A 16,816-nucleotide genomic window follows, 5' to 3' on the forward strand; every position below is an offset into this window, starting at 1 on the left:
ACTCTGGCAAGGAGAGAAAGGGGCTGTGGAAGTATCTGAACATGGCTGCTTAAAAATGGACTGGCCAGCTGCTAAAACAGGAGAAGGTCATTATGACACCAGCCACTTCACAGCCACCATTTCCACAGGAAGGAAATCCTACTATGAAAAATTTTTGCTTTTCTCTCCCCCATGTGCCGGTTTCTTGCATGAAATGCCACACACAATATTCTCTTCGAGGTGGAACCAAAAGCAACCGGTCATAATGGAAGTCCAAGACTTACTGTGTATTTCCATGTATGGACTGAAGAGCATGACAACAGAATTCTGGGACTCTAATAAGAACCTGGGCAACAATTTCTGGCCTTTTGGGCTTTGCTTTGGTCCCAGCAAACCAAGCAGAAACACCTGTTATAAGACCACTTAACATCCCCTCATCAGGCTTGGATCATTTGCAGCTCGACTCATACAGGTAGTTTCCTAACAGGTTTGCTTTTAATTTGTCCATCTCCCCAGTATAAACCTTCACCACAATTCACGTGAAAAAGATCAGAGGACTACTGGACACGGGTCAGCAGCAGCTAATACTAGTCAGGTAAGTTGTCAAAATAAAAAGTTTTAAGCTGCACTCACAGAAAGCAGCAACCACGGAACTATATCCAGACAACCTGGTTAGGTTTGAGAAGGACACTGACAAACTAGATGCAAACAGAGGAGTGCAGGCACGTTGAGGGAAGACAGGGATTCTTGTTATAAGTATAAGAAACCATGCTCGATCCTGAAAGAAACCTAGGGAGGTACAAAAGAAGACTTTACATACAAGCATCATTCATATCTGAGATGAAATTTATTCTATGTGGCTCCAGAGAGGGGAATTAGGACACAAGTTTGAAAGGTAAAAGGAAATGGTGAGGATTTTTGTTTGTTTGTTTCAACTTGGCAAGGTCACAATATCCAGATACCTGGTCAGATATTGCCATGAAGGTTATTGTTAGATGAGGTCAACATTTAATTTAGTAGATGGGGTAAAACAGATTACCTTTTGTGGACCTCATCCAGTCCATTGAAGGCCTACGTGAAAAAAAGGCCAGCTCCCTCAAGGAACAGGGAACTCAGTCTTCAGACTATCTTTGGACCTAAGCTGTAGCACCTACTCTCTTCCGGGTCTCCACAAACACGCCTACCCTACAGCGTTTGGACTTGCCAATCCCCACAATCACATGAGCCAACTCTTTTCAAAGAAGATTTTCTACACACACATACCCTATCGGTTCTGTTTCTCTGGAGAACCCTGACACATACAGAGACATCAGGTCAACATAAAGAAAAATCCTTCCAACAAGGGCTGCCCACACATAGATGGGCTCTCTCAGGAAGCATTTAGGTCAAGGCTAGACAAGGAGCCGTTGGTGATGCTAGAGAAAGGACTCTTGCTCTAGGTGGGAGGATAGACTAAATGTCTAAATTTCCTTCCAACTCTCAGACTAAGCAGGATCTCAAACAGCAATAGGCAGCCTACCTGGCAGAGGGAAATGTTTTCATATGGCTTGGCCTGGGCATGTAAGTGAGCCTTGGCTTCTCGTTTATCTCCATGCACAAGCAGGATCGGTTTCTTCCTGAAAACAGATCAGAAGTATTTACAATACATCTTTTATAAAAAAGACTAGTTAAGGAATTAATTAAGGAATGCTAGTTTCCTTACCACCAGACAAGTATTTCTGGCCTTTGTGTTCATGGAGTACAGAGCTAATAAGTAGCACTGTTCAGTTAATCTCCACTAACCAGTTACCTTTACAACAGGGTCGTGTGGCCTGATCCCAAAGCTCTGTTATGACCCAGAGAGATTGTGACTCGAGGAAGTTCCTGCGTAATTATCTTCTTTGGTCCAAAAATAGTTAGCTATATGTTTGTGTTTTCAAGTTCAGATTAAAAGATAAACATGTATTATTATCTACTAGGATGCTCTTTTCTTTCCCTTTCTTTAGACGAAGCAAAGAGCATTTCCTCATTAGACCTATCTTCACTGAACTACTGTGTGCTAGGTATAGCGGCAACAGTCCCCCAAGATCCAAGAGTGAACAAACCCAGTGAATAACCCACAGCATGATGCAGATTCATTAACAAGTTGTTATATTTCAATGAAACAAGGCACTGTGTGGCTGAGTCTTGCTCAGTGAAATATAAGGTGCTGTGTAGGACTTCTAGGAGACTGCTCAGAGGAAGCACAGCTGGGATGTGGCCCTTTTGTCCCTTTTCCTTCCTGCCATCTGAACCACAGACCAGTGATCTGAAGCCCTGGGTGTCATCCTGGACCATGAAGGGACTTTGAAGGCATGTACTGGGATGGTGGGACAGAAAGACAGAATGGGTGGGTAAGTCTTTGAGAACTGTAGTAGACCCCAATCCAGACCACAAATGTCTACCATCTGGACTTCTTAGGTTGGAGAAATTACTTCCTCTCATTTAAGCCACGATTATTTTTGCTTTTCTGTTACATGTAGCTAAAACTAATCCTCTGTGTCACAGGTCAAATACAAGCCTGAGTGTCAAAGCCATTTGGAAAATTTCAATAGCATTTTACCTACTCTTAATAAAGGTTTCCAGAATCTGAGGTCCTAAATGCACCAAGGACCTTGACAATCATTCTGTGGAAACATTCCTTTACCTACCTGCTGTTAGGGGTTTTGCTACGTGAATGTTAAAAATGAGACAGGTGGCAGGACACCATACAATGCTATCTTTATTTGGTCTACACTCCCTAACACTGGGCTGAGGAACTGTAGAAGACAAACTGAAAAATCCATCACCTCCATACTCTGGACAAGGGAAGCTCTAAGACCCCCTTCACTAGCTCCTAAACCACAGGAAGAATCATTTGCAAAGCAAAGATTCTTTGAACATGGGCACCTAGGCAGCTCAGTCAGAATCCCACCTAAATGGGCTCAGGTCATGATTCCGGGGGGGGGCGGGGGGGGGTGGCCTGGGATTGAGTCCTGCATTGCGCTCCCTGCTCAGTCAGGAACCTACTTCTCCCTCTCCCTGCTGCTCCCGCTGCTCTTGTGTTTGCGTGCTCTGACAAATAAAACCTTTAGAAAGAAGAATCCTTTGAACAGCACTGCCGCACTAACTGTGTGGCATGCTTACAAGTTTGGAAAGCAGGTAGCAATGATCTTTTCTTTCACATTAGTATCAAAGTTGTCTTTAGAATGCTTTGTCCTTATCCACTTCTAGAAAATGCAGAAGCAAATGCTAAAACCCGTATTAGGAATGCATGTGACTACTTAGACTAGATCAACAAACACTGTTTTCCCTATACAACTAAGTTTGTAGGATTTCAATAGTTTCAAAAGAAATACTCAAGAAAGATGAACAGCAGTTGCCTGAGAAAATCTAATCTTGTTTTAAAGCCCCGTTACAGTTAGGATGTTATCAGTCATCCTATGGTACTCACCTGAACTCTGGTGGATACTGTTTTATGAGCCAGTCCACGTCAAAGCAGTAGTTAAACTAGATGGGTAAAGAAAAGGATAGGGTTATGGGTAATTCAGGCAAGCAGTCTGTAAGAAGTTTGGTTACTGAATTAAAAGAAACTCTAGACTAATGACAAACTCCAATTATTATTTATAAACCCGGACAGTTGTGCTCTAATATTCAACCCTAAAATACCTCTTGAAGGGAATACCCAATTCAAGGAATCTGACTCGGTGGAGTAGTGCAAGAGAAAACAGGTTCTAAGGAAAGGAACCCGCAGGTTTGGGCAGTATTTGTATTTCTAGACAGCCTTACTACATATTTCTAGGAGCACTCTGATTAATTTAAATAAATGGATTTATAAAATTATCCCTTTTCCCCTAGGTGATTATAAAAAAGACTTTTAGAAAAGAACATTTCCTTTCAGGCTAACTTATGGGTTAGCTTTATGAACAGAACTCTGGGACTGGACATTCACCAGGCTTAGAACAATTACATCTTGACTACAAGTTCTGCATGGAACTTACCCAGGGGGGCTCCTCCCCATGCCTGGGTAATCCCTGGCCCTCCTCCCCCTATCTAGGTAAGAGAACACAAGTTTGCCCCATGTTCCAACTGGAGACTAGGATTCTGGAGGCCAAGCTGAACATAAAGCACACAGCTTTGGTTTCTTCGTGGATGTGACCTGTTTTCTCACTATTTCCTCAAGAGCATGAAGCATTAACATGATTCATCAACACCAGGGACCAGCTCAATAAAGCAGGAGCAATCAAACATGCAGAAGTACACATAACTTTTACTCACTGCTTTTTGGTAGGTGTAGGAAACATTTTTCTAAATCAAATCAAATGACTTGGGGCTTCACTTACCTAACCATACCTTCCCAGGAGGCGTACTAGAACCCCATGAGATTAACTGGGTCCCAAAAAGAAGTCCCTCAGGTTGGAATTCCCAACGTGACTTCTTGGCCAGTCCCTGTAACCCAATCCAGAAGCAGAAGCTCTACTGATCATGGTATCCTTATTCCATGCTAATGGCTGGATACCACAATCGTGGCTCCTGGTGCCAGCCTCCCGGTATGGGTCATCTTGGGAACCCTGTACAGGACTAAGACAGGTCCTCACATGTATTTTCTTATGGGTTTATTTGTCCCTTCTCCCCTAACGAAAAAACCACCATAAACTCACCTGAGCTGAAGATACAAGTGTCCCAAATAGGGGAGACAGAATATCTGAGAAGACAAAACATTTAGATCTAACTCACTTTTTGATAAAAATCTGATGATAATCACAATGGACTTATTCACAATCAAAATTTGGCTGAGAAAACTGAACTGAGAAGTGACTACAAAGCCAGACTCTAATGTTCCATAAAATTCAAGAGAAAATTTGAGCTCTTTAATATTTATTACGTTTTAACAAAATATAATGTAAAACTAAAACGTCAGCTTCAGAATTTGATGGCTGGTCAATTTTAAAAACTGCCAGTAAGGACAACAATGACATTTTGCTGTTCTTCCCAGCTGTTAATTTTTAACTCCTTCAAGTGCCTCTCCAAGAAACCTCCCCAACCCAGGACTAGCAAGACTGTCTTCTGGAGCCTGAGAGCCCCTGCTTCCTGTGAAGGAGGGCAGAGGCACCCACAACCCCAAGTTCACGTTTCTAGCATTCCAGGTCATCTTGAAGGGGTTGCACCTCGCACCCATTCCAACTTGATTTCAAGTAAGATCAGAAAGCTCACTTCTCAAACTGTACCAGGTGAGGAATTACAGGATTACCACCACTGTTCATAACTGCTGGACTCGTACCTATTAGGTGCCAGGCACTGTTCTTACCACCGACCCTGTGCTCACTCTTCCATCTCATAGCCATTTTCTGAGCTGGAGTTGCTCATTTCCACTTTGCAGATGAGGGGTCTCCCCTTAGGAGGTCGTCCATGGCTGGACAGCTAGGAAGGGATAGTCAGGATCTAAAGCCAGGCTATCTGGCTTCAGCACATGTGCTCACAACCATCAAACTGCCTGAGGATTAAGAGTAGGCTCCTTTATTTGACCCATGCTTACTGAGTGCTTCTTCCAGATTTTGAGCTACATGGTAGGGTACAAAAATTTTAAAAGTCACCACCTTAAGGAAGCTCCTGTCCTTTTTTTTTTTTTAAATATAAATTTGACAGCCCTTGCGCACACACAAGTATGAGCTGTGGGGAGGAGCGAGGGGAGAGCAAAAAAAGCAGGCAACCTGCTGAGCAGGGAGCCCGACACAGGACTCGATCCCAGAACTCTGGGATCATGACCTGAGCTGAAGGCAGATGCTCAATGGACTGAGCCACCCAGGCGTCTACCTTTACGAGAGGTACACAAAAGGAGTATGTTGCAGTTTCTTGATGATATTTCCTATTTTGCCCCTGTTCGGGTTTGAAAATTTGCTAGAATGCCTCACAGAGCTCAGGAAAGCACCTGACTTACTAGATTACCAGTTTATTAATATAAGAGAATAAGAGAATACAACTCGGGAACAGCCAGATTGGAGAGATGCAAAGAACAAGGTATGGGAGAAGGGGTACACACCTCCATGTGTTCACCAACCTAGAAGCTCTCCAAACCCCTTAGGGTTTTTTAAATGAGACTTCATTACAAAGGCCATTAAATCACTGGCCACTAATGATTAACAACCTCCTGTCTCTTTCCCCCTTCCTGGAGGTGGGCCTGAGTTCCAACTTTAATGACACAACTGGGTCCCCTTGGCAATGACTCCTTCATCCTCAAGGGCTTTCCAAAAGCCACCTCATTAAACCCAGGTGTGACTGAAAGGGGCTTTTTCTGAACAGAAGTTTTTGTTCGTTTGTTTTGTTTTTAAAGATTTTATTCATTCGAGAGAGAGAGAAAGGTAGAAGCAGGCTCCCTGATGAGCAGGGAGCCCGACATGGGGATTGATCCCATGACCTAAGCCCAAGGCGGATGCTTAACCAACTGAGCCACACAGGCGCCCCAGAAGATATTCTTTGACCTTCATTACTTCAGAGCTCTTACAGGAGCCTGGGACAAAAACCAACCAAGAATGAAGACAAAATACGCTACCACACAGCTGCACCCTGGGGAATAACCAAAGGAACCGAAGACTATCTTTTGATTCAGAACTGAAATATCTATTTGCATGCTGGTGTTTTTTGTTTCTTCACCAGAACTGAAATCTGGCTTCCAAACAGTGGTTCTCAAACCCGACTGGGCATAAGTGATGGGGTTTAGAATATAAGTGAAGTTGGGTGGGGTGAGGTCCAGAGCCAATGGCCAAGAAAGAATTCTTAAGATGTCTATGGTGCAAAAAGGTAGTTTCACTAAAGCACAGGGACAGGAGCAGTGGGCAGAAAAAGCTGCCCCACGTTTGTGAGGTGTGGCTGTTTATATACCTGAGAGTTGGGGAAGGTAAGGGAAAGGGAGGTCTCAAAGGATTTTTGAATGTTAAAGAAGACTCACAGGATACAGGAGGCCTTGCCATTTCCAAGTTAAGGTTGGTTTTCCTTCCAGTAAGGCATTAGCAATAAGATAGCTGGGAGCTTTCTGGAGGACCCTTACATTTTGCCCACTTCAAGTATCTGTCAATGGGCTACAGATTATAAGGACATTTAATTGTATCTACATTCCCTTCTGGAAGCTAGGCCATGGATAGAAATGTTTTGTTCTTGTAAACTGCTAAGACTTGTAAACTGAGGGAGACTCATGTCTTGTAGCATTGTAATTTCCATAAGTTAGCTATTTGTTTTTCCTTTAGGGCACCCAGGAGTGCCTGAGGAATGTCACATATCCCACCGGGGCAGGGGCTGGTTTGTGGGATGTCAGCTTCTGCTTTTCCTCAGCTAACCTTCTGCCCCCTCATCAGAATCCCCAGAAAAGCTTCTTAGTACAGACTGCAGGGCCCTGCTCCCAGAGTTTGATTCAGTGAACCTGGGTGGAGCCCCAAATTTGCATTAACAAGTTTTAAGTGATGCTATTGCTGTCAGATATTTGCCATTTCATTCAAGTGTTACTAATAAGTTTAAGCTTTAAAAGTTAGCACAATGCTGACAATCGTTTAAGCATTCCAACTGGTAGATCTACAGGACTGAGAAACACCCTGTGATTCCCTAAGTAAACAGCTTGCTGTCAAACTAATGCATTTGCTTGTCAAACTGGTAGTTTTCCTGAGGGTAGTTAAAAGACTGCGAAGGGTTCTCAGAGGTCATTCTAGGTCACCCTCCTTGTTTTGCCAAGGGAACTCTCTCAAGTGCCCCTTGACAGCTCCTGGGCATGCAGCACCCACTTACCCTTGATGTGGAGGGCTCCGGAGTTATACTTTGGCTTAATTCCCGAGACTCTAGTGAGGTAAAATCGGAAGGGGTTCCCTTTTTCCAACATGTCCCAAATGTCTTGGCCTTCCCCTGAGGTTTCATAGTCCTCTTCCTCCTCTTTTAGTCTATGGAGGGCAGGAGGGCTGTGATTTGCAGTTCTTTGGGCAGCACCGTCTTGGGGAGAAGAGATGCCGCTCTCCTCTTTGACCACCATGTTCTTAGCCTGCTTCTGCTGTGTTCCTGGCTGCAGCTCATCGTCGCTGCTAGAGAGACACCAGCCTAGGTCCTCCTGGGAACCACTCTTCTGCCTTTTGGGAGGTGAAACTTGTGAATCTGTGTTGCTGAACTTCACAGGTGATAATTTCCTTTTATGAGCTGCTTTCCTAGCCTCAGAACAGGTGTATCTTGGTTCATTTGCTGCTCCCTGCCCAGCACGGGGGAGGGAAGAAGTAGATGGCTTGTCTAGTTTTGGCTTTTCCTCCTCACTTTCATCACTACTGGATATTGTCCACTTCCCATAATCACCTTCCTGAGACATACTTCTGGAAATGAAAGACACATATTATTTCCATTCTCTAGGCCATTGGCAAACGGTTGCTCTCAAATTCCCTGTCAGTGTGAGTTTCTACAACACATACAGCACACCTGACGCTCACCAGATGCTGAGCCACGTAAGGAACATGAGCTGTTCTGCAGGTGTTCAGAGGCACGATCCCAGAATCTGCTACAGGAAATCGGGAAATAAAGTGACAGCCCAAATCCTAGTTACCTTCTCCTCGTTCAACCCAGACCTTGTTCTTAGAGGCCTGAGGAAAGAGCTGGGGCTACACTCCAACATAAAAATATTCATTCTTGACCCTGAATTTTCTAACAGGTGCTTGGTTTTTAAGGTAATTTAAGGAATTTCAAGAATTATAATCACTCAAATTTTTGAGGTCAAATTGAAGTTTACAAATCTACCCTTCACCCAAGCATGAGACCCCATAGGACTTTAGCGATTCTTACTTCAAAGATAAGCTACTTACTCTAAAGCTTAAAATCCTCAAGATAGTGTCAAATGCTCAATTCTGTATATACATTATCTAGAATTGCTGCCATGAGGACACAACTAAATTATAGGCCCTGTCTTAAATCATACTAAAATCTGCAGAGAACTTGCACTGAAGCAAAACACGTTTTCTAAACCAGAATCAAATTTCTACTTGAACTAGATGAAGTACTTTTGGTTTTGTTATGTACAAAAGCTCACCAATTCAAGTGTAAGGGTCTAAGTATATTTTCCAGGTAGCTAAGTTTCTTACTGTGATTCAAAAAATTTTTTGTATAAGACCCAGAGAAAAACTGTTTAACCCAAGAGTCTCGGCTCAAATTGTAGATAAAGTTATATTCTTTTAAAGAAACGGAGGACACATTACAAGTTAGGTATACCGAGATGGACCATAGCACTCTGTTCACAGGACCCTCCCCCCATCTCTTCCCTCCCCACCGCAAAAAAATAGGCTTGATTCCATACCAAAATATTTGCAAATGAATATACTTTCAAGTTTTAAGCTAGAAAGTTGTTTTTTTTTAAGTAGCTGATCAAATGTTGCATACTCTACTGAGTGAGCCAGCCAGTTGCTGGTCAAGTCAAAAAACTTAAGGTATCTATTAATGTTTCACAATTTCTCACTTTCTAAATTCATGACCAATGAAGTTAGATCAAGTTTCTCCTGTAAATTACCTATTTCAGGTGTTTAAGCTAAATGCATTTAGACAATAATTTGACCTGTTCTTGGCTCAGTGTCCCTTTTAACCTCACCTGGCATGGATATTGTTTTATGAAGCCTTAGGGACTACAGGGATGTAGAGGGCCTCTTGCTCCTGTACTAGTGGCCCTAGCTCTTTTTCTTTCCAAGTGTTTTGTCCAGTCCACTTCTAAGAGTTGTTAGAACTCAGTAGGCTTTTCCCCTAATTTGTTTCTAATCTGCTAAGGGTTAAGAAACCAGATAACAAAGCTTGTTAGAACTGTATTATCGTTAACAGGATACAAGAGCTAGGTTTTCATGAAATATTTAGACAGACTTAGTACTTAACATTTGAACAGTTCAGGTTTTTTTAAGCTTTTCTTTTTTCAACTTACATTCCTCTCGTGTTCTAGACTCTTGGAGGCTGCTGGCGAGAGGTATTTAAGCCATCACAATTCACTTTGTGAAGGAATGATTTTGGCGGCTACAGTTTTGTGACTTCAAAAAGTTATTACAAAATAGAACCGACCTTAGAAAAAACCATTAGCTCTAGCTTTCAGTGCATTCTCAAATAGTAGGAAAGCCAGGCACTCAGTAACAGAATCTTCAATGAAGAATCCCCAGGCTATTCTTTCTAGATTCCTTCCTCATTCTGAAGCCTAATTTTTAGGTGGAAAGGGTTCAGCTTCCAGCCTAAGAAAAGCTGTGTGCAGACACCTTAGAGGCTATCATCATTGCTCTCCCAGATGAATTACAGCTAAATAAAGTGTAGTTTTAAAAGTCCTGAAAACTCTGTAGGGAAGATATTCCTCTTCAGCAACTCAGCTATTTAGAATAATTCCAAAGTTTAAGTTTTATTTATCTATATTTTCTAGAACCACAAATGCATGGGAAGGAGGAGAAAGACCATTCATTCTCTCCAAAGTGGGACAAGTAGGTAAAAAAATCTTTTCGGGGCTCCTGGGTGGCTCAGTAGGTTAAAGCCTCTGCCTTTGGCTCAGGTCATGATCCCAGGGTCCTGGAATTGAGCCCCGCATCGGGCTCTCTTCGAAGCAGCGAGCCTGCTTCCCTTCCTCTTTCTCTGCCTGCCTCTCTGCCTACTTGTGATCTCTGTCTGTCAAATAAATAAATAAAATCTTTAAAAAAAAAATCTTTTGAAAAAGACCTTTCCTCAAGGGGGGAAAAAATGCTTGTCTGATGTAGACATATTTTAGGTTTTGGATCTGCTCACACTTAAATATGTTGAATTATTTACAAATTAAAGGCAAAATACTTTTGAAAGAAAAAAATCGTCATTACATCCAGCAGGTTACCAAGCTCTTTATGGTATCAGGGAGGTTAGCCTGATGAGGAGGAGTGTGGTTGAAATGCCAAGATCAGGAACGGACTTCCTGTGGAGGACTCCCTGGTTCCAGTATTAGAATTTTACTTCTCTGCCCTGCAGGCATTTGCAGAGTGCTTTTGCAATCTAGTCACAGTGTTAAAGATGGAACTCAGGAGCATTTCCTTCAATTGTTTGTCTTCCCTGGGCAACACCTGGGACACTACAGGTTTTACATTCCATTTTGAGTGAACAGTGACACTGAAATTAGACAATCACAATACAGATGGGCCAGTTCTGAGCAGATCTGCAGTGTTTTCCGAAGTGGAGATGACTGGGACCAAACGTTAATATCACGTAATTCCATCCCTTTCCTTTCCAATCCGTTTAAATTAAGGAGACAGTTGTGTTGGAGATACGTCAAGGAACTGGGCTCTTCTGCAGGCACCAGTAACACTTTTTTTAAACCATCAAAGGATCTTAAGGCTCCATTTTATTTATGACAAAAAGTTTTAAGTGTCTGTATGTACACTTTACATTTAAGTTTACGTAAAAGTGGATTCAAATAAAAACATCAAGTAGACAATGGTATAGGTATTAACAGTTGGACAAAAACCATGAAGAAGACAAGCAAATGACTGAAATTTGGCAAAACACCTTAAGCTGTATTGCCAAGGAGGATGAAAATCTAAAGAAATTCTCCCACCAAATGCCAGCTTGGAACACTAGTTTCTTACAGTGTCTGAAAAGCGTTTTTGAGATGCAAATAGGTACTCCTCTTAAAGATGCTAGCTGCTCCTCTCCCCTCACATCAGACCAACTGGGCAGGTCTTTTCCACATCCCAGCGGCTTCTTGTAGAGTGCATAGACCACCAGAAGGACAGAGGCCCTGGGTGGCCATCTGTGGGTAAACATGGACCCCCAATTTCAAACTCAATCATTAGTAGGTGGTAAATGGGCAGTTGGGCAGGTTACTTCACTGTGAAGACAGTCTTCTCCATAAAATGTGTATCATCCTTATCTCCCAGAACTCACGCTAACAAGTACTTAATGAGCAACTACTATGTGCCTAGCACTGGGGATAAGGAGTTAATATAGAAACGGTTTCTGTCCCCGGACTGATTGTATTTCACGGGGGAAAAGACCAGATCAACACCAACAGAGAAACCAAGCTATCTTTCCAGACATTGGTTGCATTTTACAGGTGTATGAGAGTGACAGGGACGTCCTTTGGACGATTCTTTAGATAACTTTTTTTTTTTTTTTTTGTCAAAGAGAGAGAGAGAGAGAGAGAGGAGGGAGAGTGAGCACAAGCAGACAGAGTGGCAGGCAAAGGCAGAGGGAGAAGCAGGCTCCCTGCCGAGCAAGGAGCCCGATGTGGGACTCGATCCCACGACGCCGGGATCATGACCTGAGCCGAAGGCAGCTGCTCAACCAACTGAGCCACCCACGCGTCCCGATAAGTAACATTTAAGAGAGATCTGCAGCATGAAAAAGAACCGGCCGAATAAAGGGTGGTATTCCAAGTAGAGGGAACCCAGCCTGTAAAGACTAGGAGGCGGGAACAAAGCTGTAATAACTCCTAGATTACAAAGAGGAATTTGGTCAAGGAATACAGTAGTTCAGGATGAAGGGAGTGGGAAGGAGTAAGGTACGTGTTAAAGATCCTGGATTTCAGCCTTAGAAGTGCGGGGTAGGGGGAAGCAGCCCTGGAAGGCTTTAACAAAGTGGGGCGGAATACAATGGCCCCGATTTACTTTTCTCAACTATTACGTTCCCTAACTCCGTGACAACGGTTTGGAGAGAGACAAACCTGGCGTGAGGCGGTGAAGCCAGACCGAAGCGGGCCCATTCCGGGTACGTGGAGGAAGCAAGGACAGGGACTACCCCTTTTGGGTTCTGACCCCTGGTCCAGCCCCCTTCGAAACGCTCTGCCGGGAGGAAACTCCGTTCACGCTCGCACCAAGTCTATACAAAGTCCCGCGAATGACTGGCTCCGAGAACAGGGCAACCCGGCCCAGAAAGGTTCAGTGCCTGGCACAGGGTAGGCGCCCGACGCGCGCCAGCATCCCTGGCGGGCGACACAGCCCACCTGCCCCGTGGGGAAACCGGAGTACGAACCAGAGCGCGGGGAACCCTCGCACCCACGCCCCCCGCCGCCCTCTGCTCTCTGCGACGCCTGCCGCTCGCGCCCGACAAGTTCTATGACTGAGAAAGCCGAGGCCCAGAAGGGGACCTTCCCCAGGGTCTTTACCAGACACCCCGCTTCCCTCAGATTCCACCGCCTCCAGTTCCACCCGGCCTCAGAATTCGCGGGACCCGCGAGGCCGAGGACGGAAGGAGCAGGCTTTCCCCGGCCAGGGTCCCGCAACCGCCGGCCACGAACCTGACACTTCCAGAGAGGGGGCTACAGCCGAACTCGCTCCTGAAATTACAGCAACCCACAGGTTCGCGCCCTCTTTTCCGCCGCCCGCGCCTGCGCGCGGTTTAAACCCTTCCGGCCCGGGCTCGTATTCTCCACCCCCTTGGCCCTGCCCCTTCCCTTTCCGGAACGCCCGCCGCTGGGTCCTAAAGACCGCCGGATCCTGAGGGGCTGCTGAGGGCTCCTGCATGAACGTGTGGAAGGGAGGTCCTGCCCGCTTCCAGCTCTCGACTCACCCCCTGATCGCTTCTGCTAAAAGGGAGAGAGAGAAAATCAAGTGTTCTCTCTCTCCTCCCTTAGTTAATGGGCAAAACTCATCCCTTTTGCAAGGATTCTGTTAGACAGTTTCAGCCTCCCGGAGCTCGGGGCAGGGGGTAGTTACTGAAAGGCAGAGAGGATTAGCGGAGGTTCCAGGCCCCTGTGGCTTGAGACCTTTATCCCTGAGAAGCGAGCTCGCTGGGGGTGCAAAGTTGTAAAACCTGCTGTAGAATAAAAGGATAAATGAGCTCCCATCACACTCAAACGCGAATACCTGTTTCTTCTTTGAAACGTTGTGTTTTTAATCTTACTGGTTTGCCAGAAGAGAGAGAGAGGTCTGAAATAAACTCTTGCAAAACGGAAACCTCCCCATATTCCTCGGCTTTAATAATGTTTATAACATTTATTCTCAGAGTTTCTTTCAAACTAGGCACTTCTCCCAGAGGACTTGGTGAACCAGCTTGGTGTGAACTGATGTGATTTTTTTTGGAGTAGTGTTGTTGGGGGTCTGAAACTGACGGCCTAGGAAGAATTCTTAGATGCTTTCCGTGCAAAAAGGCGGTTTTAGGGGCACCTGGGTGGCTCAGTGGGTTAAGTCTCTGCTCAGGTCATGATCTCAGCCTCTGGGGATCGAGCCCCGCATGGGGCTCTGCTCAGCGGGGAGCCTGCTTCCACACCCCCCACCCCCCCCACCCCCGCCTGCCTCTCTGCCTGCTTGTGATCTCTCCGTCAAATAAGTAAATAAAATCTTAAAAAAAAAAAAAAAGGCGGTTTTATTAAAGCACGGGGACAGAACATGGGGGCAGGAAGAGCTGCTGCCCCGGTATTGTGAGGAGCAACTGAGTATATACTTTGGTGTTGGGGGAGGTAAAGACAAAGGAAGTTTCCAAAAGGACTTTCATTTGCTAAAGAGGCCTCGACGGATAAAGGAGGTCTTGCTATTATCAAGCTAAGGTTGTTTTTCACTCTAACAAGGCATTAACAGTAAGTTTGGGAGCTTCCTAGAGGAACGTTATACTCTGCCTGTATCAAGTAATTGTCAGTGGGCTGCGGGTTATAAGAACATTTAATTTTAATTTACATTTCCTTCTGGCTTTCCCACATCATAAAAGTCCTAAGGACTTTACTGAGCATCTGCTTCGTTGCAGGGATATGGGGAGGACAAAACAGACCATAGTAACTACCCTGGAGGGCTGGACCCCAATGACTTGACTTGCGACATGCACACGAATCCTAGACTTGGCTCTTTGGTTCTTTAAATGCTTTGTTCACACGTTTTATGTTTCCTATGTTTAGCACAGCGTCATAGATAAAAATTAACAAAGTAACTTACTGCAAGGTGTAGGAGCAGAAAAATGGGAGGAACCTTGCAAGAGACAGTGAAGCAGAACCTAGGTGAGGTGTATACCAGCGGTGCGCAAGGAGTTAAGGGGATGAGCACTGCAAAGCTGGGGGCGAGCCCAGAAGCCTCTCCGCCATAGGCTGTTTCAAGGAAATGGGCCTTAAGCCTCTGGCCAATAGAACCGCGGTATCAACGCCACTGCAGTGGCTAGCAGGCCGTCCAATGGGAGAAGACGTTGGAGTTGCCCGGCCAAGTTCAGCTTCCTTAGTTGCAGTGAGGCACCTAGAGGCAACCGGGTTCTGGCCGCGCAGGTGTTGGGTTCTGCGGTTGCTTTCGGTTGTGATGGTCGCGATGTTTTTCTCCGAGGCTGGGGCCCGGCCATGGACGTGGGAAGCCAGCCCCTCAGAACACAAGAAGTGGGTGGAAGTAGGTGTCCGGAGGGCTGATTCTCGGACTCGAACTTGAACTAGGGCTCCTGTTTCTGTCACCCGCCCGGGTCTCACCCAGCTCTGTTCACTGACAAGGACTGCACTGTCCTTCCAAAGGCCCGTGGATAATGACTGAGCCGAGGGCTGCACGGCTTCTCGCTCTCTGTCCCGTGTTCTGGCAACTTCCAAGTCCCTTCTTTAACCCGCTCCATAGTTTATTAATAATAACCTCTATCTAACCTTCTATCTGTCTCACCTTCCTAATTCTAGGACTGAATTTTGGGTAGAATTAATCCCAGTGGTTTAAAGGAATTAATTTGCGTCAGTCTAACGATTAAGTCGTTTGCGCATTTCGGGGGTGGTGGTGGAAAGTTTTAGCACATGAAGAATTCTTGAGAAGTAAAATTAGGATAATGCAACTCCCAATTCCGAGCCCTCCTGCTCAGCTAAGTTTTGGATTTTGGAGGTCTAAATTTAATATAAACGAGTAATGAAAGTAATAGAACAAACGGTTTCGGTCTAACTGAAGCTATTTAATGTTCTTTAGGTATTTAAAGCATGCGATGAAGATAACAAAGGCTATCTAAGCAGAGAGGACTTTAAAGTTGCTGTCTTAATGCTGTTTGGGTACAAGCCCTCCAAGGTAGAGCTTTCTTCATCTATTTGGGAATGGGGCAGACAATAAAAAAGTGGGTGGATTCTACGTCAAGACAGTGGCTAGTTTAGGATGTCTAAAATCACTATCTCTCAGAGCGACTTCAGAGATGTGTCCAGTGCTGAATTTTACTCTTTATAAGAACCTAACTCAGGGATGAATTAGAGTTCATGAAGCCTTTCTCACCACCAGGCTTATAATAAATGCAAGATGCTAAGGAGATGTCAAGAGGGAAGGCTGGGAGGGGGGGTATTGGTAACAGGAATTCATTTAGATTATAAAACTAATACGTTTCCACAGGCAAAAAATTTAGGCAGTCTGGAAAAAGTATAAAGTTGAATGTAAAACCCTTCCTTTGCTACCAAAGAGTCCCATTCCTCAGGGGTTACCATTATTAATAATTGTGTGTGTGTGTCATTCCAGAATTTCCCATGTATAGCAAACATGCCTAGCATTCTATTAAACACATAAGTGGGTACATAGTACACCTATTTTATTTTGCTTTTTTCACTTAACAATGATCATAAAAGCACCCATGACCACGTTTTAAAAAGTAGTTTGCATAGTATTCTCTTTAGCTGGTTTCCTGACTTCGGTCATTTAGATTGCCTCCATTAGTTTTCATTCCTACAAACATTGTTGTGTTGAGCATCCTTTTGTATGTTTATCTATACTTGTGGATGTTTATCTATGGAATAAATTCCTGGAAGTACAATTGATAGGACCATTTGAAATTTTGTTGGATATTATTCTTCAGAAAAGTTTGCACTAATTCACTAATAAGAATGGTTGAACTGAGCTTCAGGGATCGGCCTGCTTTAGGAGGACAGATTTCCTGCTCCCCTTGTTACGTTGATTCTAGAAATGGATCCCTCTTGTTAAGATGCTGA

General features: G+C 44.5%; 2 protein-coding genes across 2 annotated transcripts in view; one reads left to right on the forward strand and one right to left on the reverse strand.

Moving 5' to 3' along the window:
• The window catches only part of TDP1 (tyrosyl-DNA phosphodiesterase 1), an 89,239-nt gene extending 75,939 nt beyond the window's left edge, over positions 1-13,300 (reverse strand). The window contains exons 1-5 of the mRNA XM_080808493.1: positions 13,208-13,300; positions 7,750-8,315; positions 4,638-4,681; positions 3,431-3,486; positions 1,499-1,595 (exon numbers count right to left, since the gene is read on the reverse strand). Of these exons, the coding sequence (XP_080664619.1) occupies positions 1,499-1,595; positions 3,431-3,486; positions 4,638-4,681; positions 7,750-8,311 (759 nt within the window). The 5' untranslated portion in view covers positions 8,312-8,315; positions 13,208-13,300. The remainder of the gene's footprint in view (positions 1-1,498; positions 1,596-3,430; positions 3,487-4,637; positions 4,682-7,749; positions 8,316-13,207) is intronic.
• A 1,792-nt stretch (positions 13,301-15,092) lies between these two features.
• Positions 15,093-16,816, forward strand: part of EFCAB11 (EF-hand calcium binding domain 11) — a 141,167-nt gene continuing 139,443 nt past the window's right edge. Inside the window, exons 1-2 of the mRNA XM_080808646.1 lie at positions 15,093-15,269; positions 15,819-15,914. Of these exons, the coding sequence (XP_080664772.1) occupies positions 15,186-15,269; positions 15,819-15,914 (180 nt within the window). The 5' untranslated portion in view covers positions 15,093-15,185. The remainder of the gene's footprint in view (positions 15,270-15,818; positions 15,915-16,816) is intronic.

The sequence above is a fragment of the Martes martes genome (assembly GCF_963455335.1).
Source record: "Martes martes genome assembly, chromosome: 7".
NCBI lineage: Eukaryota > Metazoa > Chordata > Mammalia > Carnivora > Mustelidae > Martes > Martes martes.